Genomic DNA, 15,116 nt, shown 5'->3' on the forward strand with positions numbered 1-15,116 from the left:
TAGCAAATGAGATAGGCAGGCACAGGGGGCTGGGGGTGGGGCTGGTAGGGCCAGGGTACAAATTTGTGTTATTCTTAGTTCAATGGGAAGTCACTAATGGGTTTTAAAGAAGGCGAGAGGTGGCTTTCAGTTGGTGTTTATAGTCCAGTGTTTCTAACACTATAGCAGAAGACCAGTTGTTTTACTTCTGATCTATTGTGGGCCATACTTTTTATAAAATACAATACAAATGAATTACCAGAAAAATGATCATGTACTTAGGTGTCATAGCAATGTCAAATTGCTATAAACACTTCTAAACAGTTATTCTTAATTTTTGTCATCTCCTCTTAGACCAGTAACAAATAGTCCCTGGACTGGGATCAGTTGTGGACTGTGCTTTGAGTAAAACCTCTTTAAAAGAACTTCTCCAGTTGCTATTTAAAGAATAAATGGGGCCATTGGGCAAGATGGCGGTCGAGAAAAACCACCAGCCAGAGTCTCTCTGCAAGAAAGATAGATTTTAGAAGAAAGTGAAAAAATAAACAGGCAGACCAACATAGATCAGATGAGGGTAGGAAAGAAGGGTGCCCGAAACTACAGGAGACTCCACGGGAAGAAGTTATAGAGGAGAACTGCAGGGAGAAAGGCCCCTGAGAGGCTTGGAGACCAGTGACAAGGGTTGTTGACCTATTCAATAATGGTGCTGGAAAAATTGAATAGCCACATGCAGAAGAATGAAACAGGACCCCTACCTCTCACCACTTACAAAAATTAATTCAAAATGGATAAAAGAATTAAATGTAATTAATGCATGAAGCTATAAGAATTCTAGAGGAAAATGTAGAAAAAACTCTTCTAGATATCGGCCTAGGCAAAGAATTTATAACTAAGACCCAATGGCAATCGCAGCAACAATAAAAATAAATAAATGAGATTTCATTAAACTAAAAAGCTTCTACACAGTTAAGGAAACAATCAAGAGGGCAAATAGACAACCTACAGAGTGGGAGAAAATATTTACAAGCTGTACATCTGATAAGGGCTATTAACCAGAATCTACAAAGAACTCAAGCAAATCAGCAAGAAACAAACAAATAACCTCATAAACAAGTGAACAATAGACATGAAGATATTCAAAAGAAGATAGACAAATGGCAAACAAACATATGAAAAAATGCTCAACATCAGTAATGATCAGGGAAGTGCAAATTAAAACTACAATGAGATATCACCTTACCCCAGTTAGAATGGCTTTTATTAAAAAGCCAAAAAACAACAGATACTGGTGTGGATGCAGAGAGAAAGGAATGCTTATACACTGTTGGTGAGACTGCTCATTAGTACAACCTCTTGGAAAACAATATGGAGATTCCTCAAAGAACTAAAAGTAGAACTACCATTTGATCCAACAGTCCCACTACTGGGTATGGAAAAGAAGTTTTTCTATCAAAAAGACACCTGCACTCAAATATTTATTGCAGCACTATTCACATTTGCAAAGATGTGTTATCAACCCAAGTGCCCATCAATTCATGGGTGGTCTAAGAAAACATGGAGTACTATTTAGCCATAAAAAATGATGAATTAATGCCTTGAGGGAAAATTTGGGTGGAACTGGAGACCATTCTTCTACGTTAAGTATCTCAAGATTGGAAAAACAAATACTGCATGTACTTATTATTAAACTGGAACTAACCAATGAGTACACATATGTACAGAGGGAAGTAAAACTCAGTGGAAATCAAGCCAGGGGGATGGGAGGGGCAAAATCCCACCTAATTGGTACAATGAACACTACTTGAGTGAAGGGGACACCAATACCCATGACTCAAGCATTACAAAAGCAATCCATGTAACCACAAATATTTGTAACCCCTTAATATTTTGAGATAATAAACAAAGAATGTGCTTTTTTAAAATTACTTAACACATATACAAATATTTTCATGGAAAGTCATTGGAATGGTTATTTCCTCTAACAGACAACATCAGTGTGAAACTAGAGTACTACTAAGAGAAAGACAAGCCTTGAAATTATACTTTCTTGATATACCAAAAATAATTTGTTGAACACATTTCATTGTGAACTCATTTAGGCATTGACTTATGTTATTGTTTTCAGGGAGAGGGAGATTTCCTATCTAGAGCACAATGTCTGATTTCCAATATATCATTCCTGTAAACGATCAGGTTTACTATTGTAACATTTACAAACCTTATATATATATATATGTATATATATATACATATATATATATATTTTTTTTTTTTTTTTTGAGACAGAGTCTTGCTCTGTTGCCCAGGGTAGAGTGCCGTGGCATCAGCCTAGCTCACAGCAACCTCAAACTCCTGGGCTCAAGCGATCCTACTGCCTCAGCCTCCCAAGTAGCTGGGACTACAAGCTTGCGCCACCAAGCCCGGCTAATTTTTTCTATATATTTTTAGTTGTCCAGCTAATTTCTTTCTATTTTTTTTTAGCAGAGACAGGGTCTCACTCTTGCTTAGGCTGATCTCGAACTCCTGAGCTCAAACGATCCGCCTGCCTCAGCCTCCCAGAGTGCTAGGATTACAGGCGTGAGCCACCACGCCCGGCTACAAATCTTATATTTTTGACCTTATAAGCTAACTTACATTTTTGTCTAGGGGCCTATAGAATAAATGTTAATTATAGATTTATGCAAATATACACATTAGTTGGCAAGTTAAATGTTAAAATGATGCTTTGAGGCTAAGAAAAAGACAAAATTAAGGAAAATATATTAAAAATTGATCAAGCATATAAAGTTGAACATATTTACTTTTGTTATTATTGCAGTGTTAACTTGAGAATTATGTGTGTAAATACAGATAAGCAATTATCAGCAAATGTTAATATTTCAGAATACTTGATTTTATTAAATTTATCCTCAGCTATTAAATGAAGAAAGTGTGTTCTTCAGTACTCATATTAACTTCTGTGTAATCTCAAAAGAAATAAAGCAATAAGATTATATTTCAGAAAAAAAAAAAAATGGGCTGGGCCAGGTGCAGTAGCTCATGCCTGTGATCCTAGCACTTTAGGAAGCTGAGGTATGAGGATCACTTGAGGCCAGGAGTTCAAGACAAGCCTGAGCAACATAGCAAGACTCTGTCTCTGAAAAAGAAAAAAAAATAGAAAAATTAGCTGAGCATCATGTCAAACCTGAGGTCCCAGCTACTTGGAGGCTGAGAAAGGACGATCACTTGAGCCCAAGAGTTTAAGGTTGCAGTGAGCTATCATAATTGCACTCTAGCCAGGCTGACAGAGCAAGACCCTGTCTCAAAATAAATAAATAAATAAATAAATAAATAAATAAATAAATAAATAAATAAATAAATAAATAAGGTAGGTGGATGTATTGGTTGTCCGTTTTAGTGCAGATAACAGCGTCTGTCCTCACTAGTTTAACTCACAGGGATTATTCTGTTTAAATAGCTTCACAGAATCACTGGGAGAACTAAAGAAACAGACTCTAGGCTTACCTTCTAGGAAGTAGCTTCCAAAAGCTACTGTGTAGGATTGTACTGCTCAGGACACTGCTGCCTCTGCCACAGACAAGACTGTGCAAAATAAAGCTGCTGCAGCTCCCTGCTCTAGTGTCACACCACCTGTGCCAGAGTCAGGAAGCTGCCATGATCTGTGCCCTCTGAATGGATGCTTTCCCCTCCTCTCTTCTGCCCCCATACCTGGGCCGAAACTACCTTTCATGAGTGGTTCCATTTAGGCAGAACCCAAGTCACATCTGGAACCCCCAGCTGTAAGGCACTCTGAAGAACGTGGTTTTGGGCTTTGAAGCCAGCGTGCTAGGTGGGGGTTGGGATGAGTCCTGAGCCAGCCAGTCTGCAGTGTGTGCCATGGAGGCAGGAATGGTGGTGGGGAGCCTGGGGAAAGATGGTAAAGGCCCGTGTCCGTTCACTTTGGAAGAACTTCCCTGGATTCTTCATTGGAGTAAGTTAGTAATTGGGGTGAATAGAGAACTAGCTACATCACCAGCAATCCTAGTTTGTGTGCGTTTGTTGTGCATATGGCTTTGGGCTCATGCCATCTGCAGTAGGAAAGACTGTCTTGAAATTTATAAAGAAAAAATTGTGTGTAAAGGAGGTTAAGTATCCTTCATAACCTGATTACAGAGGCAGCTACTATTATACAAGGTTGTATCTGATTCTATTCCCTTTTTTAACTGTTCCAAGTTCAATTCATTTGCTTTTGTGAATGGCTAATTCAGTGTTCTCTTCACCCTCACTGGTGCCCACTTCAGAACCTGGGGTGGCTACCCCTTCACCTCATGTCTCCCGTCTTGTTTCTTTATCTCATGCACTCTGCCTGACACGTAGCTGTTTCTTTATGGTTTGTCCTACTCTCTCCACTGGAGTGGAAGCTCTCTGATAGTGAGGCCACGCTGGCTTCATCATTGGTGTCCGCTTAGAGCCCAGCACTGTCCTGTGTGTTGCAGGTGTCAGTTGTCTACCTGGATGATGTGGATAGATACTGAGCATCATAGTTAGACTGTTTTCATTGCAAGGAGCACATACCATTCAACCAGTTCACAAAGGAAGGAGTGAGTTTATTGTAAAATCATAGATCTCTTGTAGAAAGTCCAGTTAGGCCTCCCAGGAAGTGGAAGCAGGAAAGCTCTGATTGCCAAGGCCACACCACTGACTGCTTCAGGGCTACGCCATCTCCTGCCATGGCTCCTCTGCCTGTCCTCCTCCCTCTCTTGGTAGACTTGGCCACCAGACCCTGAGATCCTCCATTGGAGGCAGTCTCTGCATTCAAATTATTGAGAGAGAAAATGAAATCCCAGTGGCTGCCTTTCAGAGCACTGGCAGCCCCTGGTCCAGTAGGCTGGCCTTATTACCTCAGGGTTACACCTTTTAGAGGCTATGACTTGAAATTAAAATCAAGTAAAATGTGACATCTTCTGAAAGAAGGATAAACTGTGATGTTGGAAGCGTAGTATTAAGAGTTTTTGAATCTAATAAAAAGCTACCGGAAGGAAGGCAAGGCTAGCCACAGGAGTGTGAGTCCGGGTGCTGCTGTAGAGCACTGCGCCTGTGGCAATCGTGGGAAATGCTCCTCTTCTGTGAAAGAAGACAGTGTGGATCGTGAGTTCTAAAGCAATCAGTGGTCTTCTGGGATTGAAAAAAAAGTACTTCTGTTGAACTGTAATCTACCTCCCTTTAAAATGGAAATCTCAGCCAGGCACACGCCTGTAATCCTAGCACTCTGGGAGGCCAAGGCGGGAGGATTGCTTGAGCTCAGGAGTTCAAGACAGCCTGAGCAAGAGCGAGACCCCATCTCTACTAAAAATAGAAAAATTAGCCGGGCGTGGTGGCACACACCTGTAGTCCCAGATACTTGGGAGGCTGAGGCAGGAGGATCGCTTGAGCCCAGGAGTTTGAGGTTGCTGTGAGCTAGGCTGACGCCATGGCACTCTAGCCCGGTGGGTGGGGGAGCTGTCTACATAAATAAATGGATGAATGAATGAATGGAAATCTCCATATAGACAGGAAGCCTAGGAAAACACTGGGCTAAACACTAAAAAACATTAAGTGACTCCTACTGTTTTTCATAAGCAACATAGTTTGAAGAAAAGTGTCCTCGAAGGCCCACCCTGAGACTCAGGTTAAGATAATCAGACTATGCTACTCTTATGATTATCACTCACACTGTTCTCACTGTAACCAAAATGTACACACTTTGAACTCTCACAGCACAAAGAAATGACAAATGTTTGAGACGATAGATATGCTAATTACCTTGATTTGATCATTACACATTGTATATAGGTATCAAAATAACACTCTGTATCCCATAAATATGTACAATTATTACATGTCCACTAAAATAAAAGGGAAAAAATGATCAACAGTTCTCTGTCATTCTTCAGTAATGTTTATTGATTGCCTATTAAATATCTGGCAATTTCCCAAGCCTTCTTTACCTGTTTCAAAATTCAGAAAAACCAAACAAACAAGTGCAGAGGCAAAATTACTGTGAAGTTGATAAAGCTTACTTGCATGGGTACCTTCCAGAAAAGAGGCCCTTGCAATATCTTTACATGTTTTTTTATATATATATATACTTATATATATATATTTTTGAGACAGGGTCTCATACTGTCACCCATGCCAGAGTGCAATGGCATCATCATAGCTCACAGCAACCTCAAACTTCTGGACTTCAGTGATCCTCCTGCCTCAGCATCCCCAGTAGCTGGGACAATAGGCACACGTCCCCATGCCCAGCTAATTTTTCTATTTTTTGTAGAGACAGGGTCTCACTCTTTCTCAGGCAGGTCTTGAACTCCAGGCCTCAAGCAGTCCTCCCACCTCAGCTCCCCAAAGTGCTAGGATTATAGGCATGAGCTACCGTGCCTGGCCACATCTTTATGTATTTTGTTAAGTTTATAAAAATAAGATGTTTCAGCCATCATCAGTTAAGAATGCCATCTCTTTCCATTTCAGCTATCCCTAGGTCATATATTCCTCTCCTGTTGTAACCATGTGGAAGGGTCGACTAGGGTACATTTATGTGCTTTGCAGTCTCTCATGTGTATAATTGCATTATTGCTGGCCGTCTCTAGGTGTCTTCTAGGAATATTCTGAATATAGTCAATTCAAAGAATACTGAAAAGAAGTCACTCCATAGAAAACTTGAAATACCTGGAAATCTTACAGCTCAGACATGAAAAAAACCACAATAGAGCTTTTCCTAAATCGAGAACAACTCTAAAATTTACATGGTATTACTAACGAGTACTTGAGAATGTAAAAGAAGCCTCTGTAAACTGTCAAAAAAAAATAAAAAGCAATTTTCCATTGAAAATGTATGTGCTGTGTGATTTTAAATGAAATCATGCCAGTATATAGAATTTTAAATTTAGATTATCACATCATCAAATAAAACTGGATTATATATTTTATATCAATAAAAGGGGATCTGGGAGGGAGGAGGGGATGGGTATATTCACACCTAGTGGGTGTGGTGCACCATCTGGGGGACGGACACGCTTGAAGCTCTGACTCAGGTGGGGCAAAGGCAAGATATGTAACCGAAACATTTGTCCCCCGTAATACGCTGAAATTAAAAAAGGGGGATATGTACCATTGGTAACCGTATTTGCCTATTTCCTTGATTGTACAGGGAGAAGACACCCATTATCAGAAAAAAAAATTATGTACTATATGTACCAGTTATGTAAATCCCTTGATCATATGCACAGGTATGCTCTTGGGGCTTTGGCAGCTCTGAAATTAATAAAATGTATTAACATTTGTTTAAAATACAATTCAAATTCAAGAATTTGAATCAAAGTGCAAGTGATTCTGTTCTTCCTTTTATACTGCATGTAGAAATGGAATATTTCACAGAGATGTAAAACCAGAAAATATACTAATAAAGGTAAGAACTTTTTATATGAAAACTTGCTATCAGAATAAAGGTACAATATAAAAACTTTTTCACTGGACATGCTTCCGCTTCCAGACAGCTGGGTAACATGTTTATTATAGTATTGTTTTCCTTCCCAGATGGTTTATTTAATAAATGCCATCAACATAACTGGCTACACACCTAGAAGGCACCCTTCTCACACTGTAGACAGAAATGAACTCCTTTCTGATTGTCATTCTACTTTTTTTTTTTTGAGACAGAGTCTCAATCTGTCACCCAGGCTGGAGCTGGAGTGCAGTGACCTCATCATAGCTCACTGCAATCTTGAACTCCTAGGCTCAAGTGATCCTCCTGCCTCAGCCTCCCCAGTAGCTAGGGCTACAGGTGGGCATCACCATGCTGGGCTAATTTTTCTATTTTTGGTAGAGATGGGGTCTCATTCTTGCTCAGGCTGGTCTCCAACTCCTGGCCTCAAGCAATCCTCCCACCTCAGCCTCCCAAAGTGCCGGGATTACAGGCGTGAGCCACTTCGCCAGGCCCCAACTGTCATTCTAAACACTCTAAAGGTAAACTTGGTAGAGGCAGGATTTGCACTCAGGTCTGTCTCACTCCAAAGCCACCAAAGCTACCGGTGTTTAAATTGGACAATGTGCTGTTTCCCTGGTGCACGTCTGACTTACCATCAGCAAAGTCCTCTGAAGCCATGTGGCTAAAAGAGCCCCAGCAGAGGAGCTGGGAGCTCAGCTGCCCTCAGAGCTGGGTGGCACAGCAAGAATTTGGCTAGTGAGTGTCATTCATTGTAGAAGCATATCATTTTCAGAACCCGTAGCCATTTGGAAATACATGTAAAATATAGCTTGAATATTTATAAACATGTTCCACTGACTATAAACACCACTTCCTCATCTGTTAGAGGCACTTTCAGGTGCTCATAAAGCCAGTAATTTGTATTTTACAAACTAGTTTAGATGCGGTTGTTTTTCGTTAGTGCATAAATATTTGAAATGGTCTGTATTACAATGGCTGCACGGTGAGACGTGACTTGCCCTTGCTTTTCTCCCCTTGCAGCAGGATGTCCTGAAATTAGGGGACTTTGGGTCCTGCCGGAGTGTCTATTCCAAGCAGCCGTACACAGAGTACATCTCTACGCGCTGGTACCGGGCCCCAGAGTGTCTCCTCACCGACGGGTTCTACACGTACAAGATGGACCTATGGAGTGCTGGCTGCGTGTTCTATGAGATTGCCAGGTAGCACGGGGCGCGAAAGGGTTGGGACAGCAGCTCCATGCCGGCTCCTTCCTTTACAATCCATTTTACAGTCATTTGCAGTTTTTTGTTTGTTTAACTGTTTTTTAATTTAACAGGAAATTTACTCGACTTTCATTTTACTTTTTGTCAAACACTTTTCCTTGCTTGCTCTTCACGGAGAACAAGCACCATCAGTTACTGCTTTCCTCCCAGCACCCCTAGCCCTTCGTCGGGGGCACCTTCATCTGGCTTGACGATAGAGTGACTGATAAAGGAGTGTTCTAGAACAGAGGAGCCAGCTTATGGCTGCCTACTGGGGCCTGCCATGGGGAGGGGTGAGCAGGTGGTCCCCCGGGGCCTACTCTGAGAGGTAGTCATGTCAGGTAGGATGCTCTGGCCACAAGTGCAAGGATGAGGCACCTCTGGCACAGCTGGGCTCTAGAAAGCCCGATCCCAACCAGTCCCTCCCCCAGCCTCCAAACCCCTTGCTCCGCCTGGCTTTTGGGAAGGAGCAGTGGCCCAGGCAAGAGGAATGAGCATTCTTCCCACTCAGAGGGGAGTAGGGTGGGAGTTAAAGGAGTCCACAGAGGGGGTGAGGTAGCACCTTCTTGCTCATGGTGGACCTTCAAGGCAGATGTCTCTGTGTTTAACGGCTGGTGGCCCACATCTGAAGGGGAGAACCCAGCAGAGGCAGGGACCCTGATGTCATCCAGTCCCACCTACTCAACTGACTGCTGCAAAAATACAGACAGATGTGCACTTCAGGACACACTGTCCTTTGATTCTAGATCATTCACATTAATAATTTGTTATTTTGGAAAACTGAGTTGGTGATTTCACTGAAGCCACAAGTGCCAACAGACAATCCTTTTCCATGTGTTAAAATCTCTTGAAGTAATTTGGAGGGTGTTAAAGGACCCAAAAGCTGAAAACACGCAGCTCATGGCACCTAACCAGATTGTGAGGCAGCCCCAGGTAAATCAGTTATCAGACTGTTTCCTGCTCACCCACGCTTTCCTCTTCGCTCTTTCAGTCATGAGATTCTGCTGTTTTCCTGAGTAGAAGCTAGTCCTACTACCAGAGTTAGATTTTTAAACTCTTGTTTGTGGCATGTAATATGAATTGAATTTATTTATCCAGGTCTAAAATATTTTATCCACAATTCCAATATCTATAAAATCTCTGAAAACCAAAAGGTTTCTTGGAACTCAGTTGTCGGCGAAACTTGACCCGTCCCACCCTGAATCTGTTAACACAACTCACCTGGGCTGGCGGGAGGCTTGTTGCGGTGGTTATTGGTCACAGGCAGTGCGAATAGTCACGTTGCAGGGCAGACGCTGCAGTGTGCAGGTGCAGGAATGTGGATCTGTCTCTTGCCTCTTAGAAAACACATTTAGGACTTATTGGTCAAGTAGCAACAGAAAGGTCCAAGCAAAGGGAAGGACGGAAGTCTCCCAGCCACGAGGATTGCTCTCTGGGCGAGGGGCATTCCCTCGCATTTCCGTGTAAATGAGCCCCCTGGCAGGGCGGGGAGGCCACGGCCCGAGCTGACCACAGTGCCCCTTGCTGTGTCCTTCCAGCCTGCAGCCCCTCTTCCCTGGAGCAAATGAACTGGACCAGATCTCAAAAATCCATGATGTCATCGGCACGCCTGCTCAGAAGACCCTCACCAAGTTCAAACAGTAAGTGTGGTGTGCTGAGAGTGGACAGGGACTGGCTCCGCGCCCAAGCCCTGCAGCAGGGCGAGCCTGTCTCTGGGACAGCTCCCTCCTCTCCCCACCTGGCTTGGGCTGCCGCCACTGAAGAGGCTGAAAGGCTGTTTGTGGGCCAGTGCAGTGGCTGCTCAGACAGCCCGTCAGTCACTTTCGGATGTTCACAAAGGTGCGCGCTTAAGGATCACAGAAAGGCTTCTCACGGCCTTCCCGAGGGGCTGGGAGTCAGGTTTGGCCCCCTGGATATTTACACAGGACTTAGAAACGGAAAATGTTTCCCAAGCACAGACTACTTGGTGGGGACTTTGTGCAGCTGCCCGGCCCTCACAGACTCATCAGGGTTTGGCTTTGATCACAGATGAAGTGGCAGCTGGGGAGCTGGGGCGCCCGAGGAGGGCCCTGGGGGCTGGGGGCTGAGCACTCCTAGATGACAACTATTTTTGATTCTTTCTTTTTTAACTTTTTAATCTCACATGGGAAGGTGATATTAATCTTTTATAGGAAAGGTAGTTTTCTTCCATTTATAGCATAACTGATTTCACACACCCATTTTAATAGACTTTATTTTTTAGAGCAGTCTTAGGTGTGCAGCAAAATCGAGTGGCGAGTACAGATATTCCTTAGACCCCCTTCCCCAGTGTCAACGTCACTCCTAGAGTGGCACGTTTGTTACAGTTGATGACCCTACATTGACAAGTCATGACCACGAGAGTCCATGGTTTACGTGAGGGGTCACTCCTGGAGTTGCACATCCTGCGTCTTGAACAATGTATGATCTGTAGGTCATAAACTGTCACCTTCAGTGCAGGGCCTTAGATGGACTGGCCAAGTGCTCTACATAGTGGCATGATCGTTTATTATCATTGGGCTTTTAATACAGGTCGAGAGCTATGAGTTTTGATTTTCCTTTTAAAAAGGGATCAGGAATACCTCTACTGACAACCAATTTGTCCCCGCAATGCCTCTCCCTCCTGCACTCAATGGTGGCCTATGATCCTGATGAGAGAATCACCGCCCGCCAGGCTCTGCAGCATCCCTACTTCCAGGAACAGAGGTAGGCCCTCTGCCGGACTTCCCCGTGACACACAGAGGACCTGGCTAACGAGACCCGTGGGGCACACGGCGGGGCAAGGGACCGGCTGGCCTCTGGAGGGTCCCCTTGTTCCTGGGAGCAGCTCTCTCTATCCTGAACAGTGGTTAGTGCTCCCTGGAACCCCCACTGTGCTGTTTTCTAGTGTATCCTCCCCAAAACGAGGCTGTTAGCAGCTCCATGGCAAGGGTAGGGGGGGTCTGTCTGCTTTGCAGTTGATGCCAAGGCTCCAGTTAGTAAGATTCTAGAAGAGCCTGGCACACACCCTGTGTAAATGGCATAAACTCTTACGTTTATAGCATGAACTCATAAGGTTTTAGAGCAAATTGGATATTACCGGGCACTGGAAGTACCTGCTGAATGGGAACCTAAGAGGTGTCTGCCCTGAGGTCGTCTAATTCCACACCTCTGGACACTCCTGAATGTGTAACTATGGAGGTGACAGTTTGATCCCAAACCACAAGTCCCAGTGTAGGCAGTGCAGGCCGGGAGGGCAGTGCCCATGGGTCATGGCGCCTTCCCTGCTTCCGGCCCAGAGACTGTCGGGCTGAGACAGAAAAGGAAAAAGCTTCCTCATCGTAGCTCATGTGGAAAAGAAGAGCTGGTGACAATTCACACAAGAGACAAATTTGGGACAAAGAAAGCAGACAAACAGTTGTGCTCTGTGGGTTCTCAATAGAGGTGTTTCTCTCTCCTCCCCGTAGGGCAACCGAGAAGCAGGCTCTGGCCAGCCACAGAAGGGCCTGCTTCCCGGAGCACCCGGTGGCCGCGGAACCCCTCAGAGCTGGCTGGCAAATGTCAAAGGAGGGCAGAAAGCAGGTACTGAGTGAAACCCGGGCTGGAAACAGCCCGGCTGAGCGGGCACTGGACGCCCTTGGGTGGCCTGTCTCTCTGAGGACGCCACCTGTGGACCACACTGCCGCATCTGTCCTGAAAGTGCACCTTGTCACCCGAGGCCTGGATGCTACGGCAGTTAATGTCTCCACACGTTAGAATGTTAGGGGCCCTGGTTCTGATTGCTCAAGCCCTTTCTGCCCCACTAGCTAAGGATCGGTGACTAACATCCCGCGTAAGCAGGTCCGGGGCGAGGGGACCCTCTCATGAGTTTTGGGGTCTGTTCTGATGACCATGTGCCAGGTTCTGTGCCAAAGCACATTGCAGACATCACCTCCTGTGCCCTCAGAACGACCCTGGCAAGAGGCACAGAGAAGCCACAGCACTGGCCCAAGGCACCTACCTAGCCAGTGACAAGTCCCAAGCTCCCGGCAGGCCACACTCCCTCTACTTGATCCCCAAGCCCTCATGGAGCACAGTGGGCCCCAGACGAGTACTTCTGTCAGCAGAGGTGGTTTTACATGCTTGTTTGGTTTAGAAATGATAGCTTCGTTTTGCAGTATCTTCACCTTTCTGCCCACCGCCCATGTTCAGTCCTAACACGATGTCACCCACATGGCACCCACTTGCTCAGTCCCGCCAGTGTTACAGTGTGGGGCAAGTACTCAAGCTCTGTGTGACAACGTGCCTCCCCAGCATGCATGTTTCCCGTCATCCATGCACAGCACTCGTTCATCAGCGTCTGCTGAGTGCCCGCTGCGTGCTAGGAGCCATGGTCACAGATCCACCTGCGGCCGGGTTGCTTCCCAGAAATTAGACTCCTGTGTCCCGCCTCCTACTCGATAGCTCCACTTGAATGTCTGAGAGGCAGACTTGTTCAGACCCCGTCTCTCGATCCTTGCCCACAGGTGCCTTCCCCGTGGCTTCCCAGGGCCTTCCCTCCCTTCAGCCGGAGCTGTCACTCCTCCTGGCGCTGTCCCTCCAGCACCACCCTCAGAGAGCCCGTGGTTGCCGCCTCACCTCCCTCATCCTCCCCTGGCCGGGACACACAGATGACCTCCCAACCCTGTCCCTGCTCTGCCGCCCCTACCTCCTGGACAGAGGGTCCCTTTCAAACGTTTGTCTGGTGTCATTCCCTGCCAGGACCTATGAAAGTCCCCACTGTCGGCCACATCAGAGGTCAGCAAACTTTTCTGTAAGGGCCAGAGAGGAAATATTTTAGGCTTTGTGGACTACGAGGTGTCTGTTCCAACCCCCCACCTCTCTTCGCGGTAACGTGAAAGCAGGTGCAGGCAGTAGGGGAGCCAGTGGTGAGGCCTCGTCCCAGCAAAGCTCCGGACACTGAAATGTGGATGTCATATCATTTTCACATGCCAGGAAGTTTGTTTTAACCATTAAAACATGTAAAAACCGTTCTTAGCTCACAAGCCATACTGGCACAGGCAGTGGGCGGATTCGGGCACAAAGCCTCGGAGTGAGGGTGGGAGGCAGGAGGCGTCGGGCCATTCCTCAGCCCCCAGGGACTGCTGGGCCGCGGCACCAAGGGTGGGCCCAGCACACGGACAGTCACCGATCGGAGAGGACAGGTCCCCAGCAGGGAGGCTGCGGTACGAGGTTTCACTTCTCTTTGTGGGACTCCAGCGAGCAGCCACCTCACTCTTGGGTGTCTGGGACATGCTGGATGTTTTCTAGTCACTGTAAGCTCACACTCTTGATCAAGAAATTTTATTAGGCAAAAGTAGTACAAAATAACCTCTTTTGTTTTTTCTAATTTTAATAAAAAGGAAGGCTTTTATGTCCAACTGACCTTTGTTCTGTTTCAAGAAACAGTCCCTAAAGCCAGAGGAGGACCATCCCAAGGGACAAGGACCGGCCTACATAATGGAACTGCCCAGACTAAAGCTTTCAGGCGTTACCAAGCTGTCGTCTTACTCCAGCCCCACGCTGCAGTCAGTGTTAGGATCTGGAGCAGGCGGGAAAGCCCCGGTGCTGAGGCCCCTGAAGTGTGTTGGTGCAAACAAGAAGGTAGCCCACGTCCCCGGCTCCTCTGAGGGCGCCGCTCCCGGGCCCCTTCCCAGGCCACGACTGAATGTCATTTTTCTTTAACAGACAGATCCACAGAAGGACATGAAAGCCGCCCTGAAACAGTGTCGCTTGCCCACCATAGAGAGGAAAGGTGGAGGGTACTGAGCAGCTTGCGTCACCTCAGCTCCATGGAGGGTAAAGCCGGGCATGACCAGGGCTGCCCGAGCGACACAGGGCTCCGGAGACGCCTGGCGGCCGGGCAAGCGCTGCTCTGCAGCCGCCCGCACCACCGGCTGGAGCTGGGCCCGGAGCCACCGGCCTCGCGAGTGGGCAGCCCCGGCAGCAGCTGCACTGTGTGTTCCGTCCAGTACGTTTGTAAAACCACATCCTTCTAGAGTTTGCCTTTTCATAACCTAAGAAGTCTGGGCAGGGACTGATCTGCAACTTTTTGCACGAATCAGAGGGGACACGCTGGGAGTTGTGCGTCAGGCTGGCCGAAGGCGGCTACAGGTGTCCCCGTTCCTGGCCTGTGACCGTGAGTGCGGCACATGCAGCAGCCTTACAGATCGTGCCCTTGGAGCCCCCGATTTTTATTAAAGGATAAGCTGTCATTACAGTATTTCATTTTAATATTTTCTGAGTTAAACATGTGTCCTTACTGTCCATTCCTTTATTTTAGCTTTTGTGGGCATATTAGGGCAGTCGATTCTGTGGGAATAAATACTTTGGCATGGCTCAATTTTACTCCATATGAAAAACCATTACGGAAACGCACAAGCTTATTCTCAGAGCGTCGTGGTGACATTAGTCGA

At 46.0% G+C, this 15,116-nt stretch overlaps 1 protein-coding gene across 5 annotated transcripts in view; it reads left to right on the forward strand.

Annotated features, from left to right (window-relative positions):
* The window catches only part of MOK (MOK protein kinase), a 44,353-nt gene extending 29,438 nt beyond the window's left edge, over positions 1-14,915 (forward strand). For 2 of the 5 annotated variants that reach the window (XM_045560305.1, XM_045560300.1), the window contains exons 5-13: positions 7,148-7,226; positions 7,357-7,405; positions 8,465-8,643; positions 10,224-10,325; positions 11,236-11,409; positions 12,150-12,264; positions 13,188-13,458; positions 14,104-14,304; positions 14,389-14,915. In XM_045560305.1, the coding sequence (XP_045416261.1) occupies positions 7,148-7,226; positions 7,357-7,405; positions 8,465-8,643; positions 10,224-10,325; positions 11,236-11,409; positions 12,150-12,264; positions 13,188-13,458; positions 14,104-14,304; positions 14,389-14,699 (1,481 nt within the window). In that variant the 3' untranslated portion in view covers positions 14,700-14,915. The remainder of the gene's footprint in view (positions 1-7,147; positions 7,227-7,356; positions 7,406-8,464; positions 8,644-10,223; positions 10,326-11,235; positions 11,410-12,149; positions 12,265-13,187; positions 13,459-14,103; positions 14,305-14,388) is intronic. The other 3 variants (XM_045560324.1, XM_045560313.1, XM_045560334.1) reach the window with 2 other exon arrangements.
* The last annotated feature ends 201 nt before the right edge of the window (positions 14,916-15,116 follow it).

Source organism: Lemur catta, chromosome 1, assembly GCF_020740605.2.
Source record: "Lemur catta isolate mLemCat1 chromosome 1, mLemCat1.pri, whole genome shotgun sequence".
In the NCBI taxonomy this organism is placed as follows: Eukaryota; Metazoa; Chordata; class Mammalia; order Primates; family Lemuridae; genus Lemur; species Lemur catta.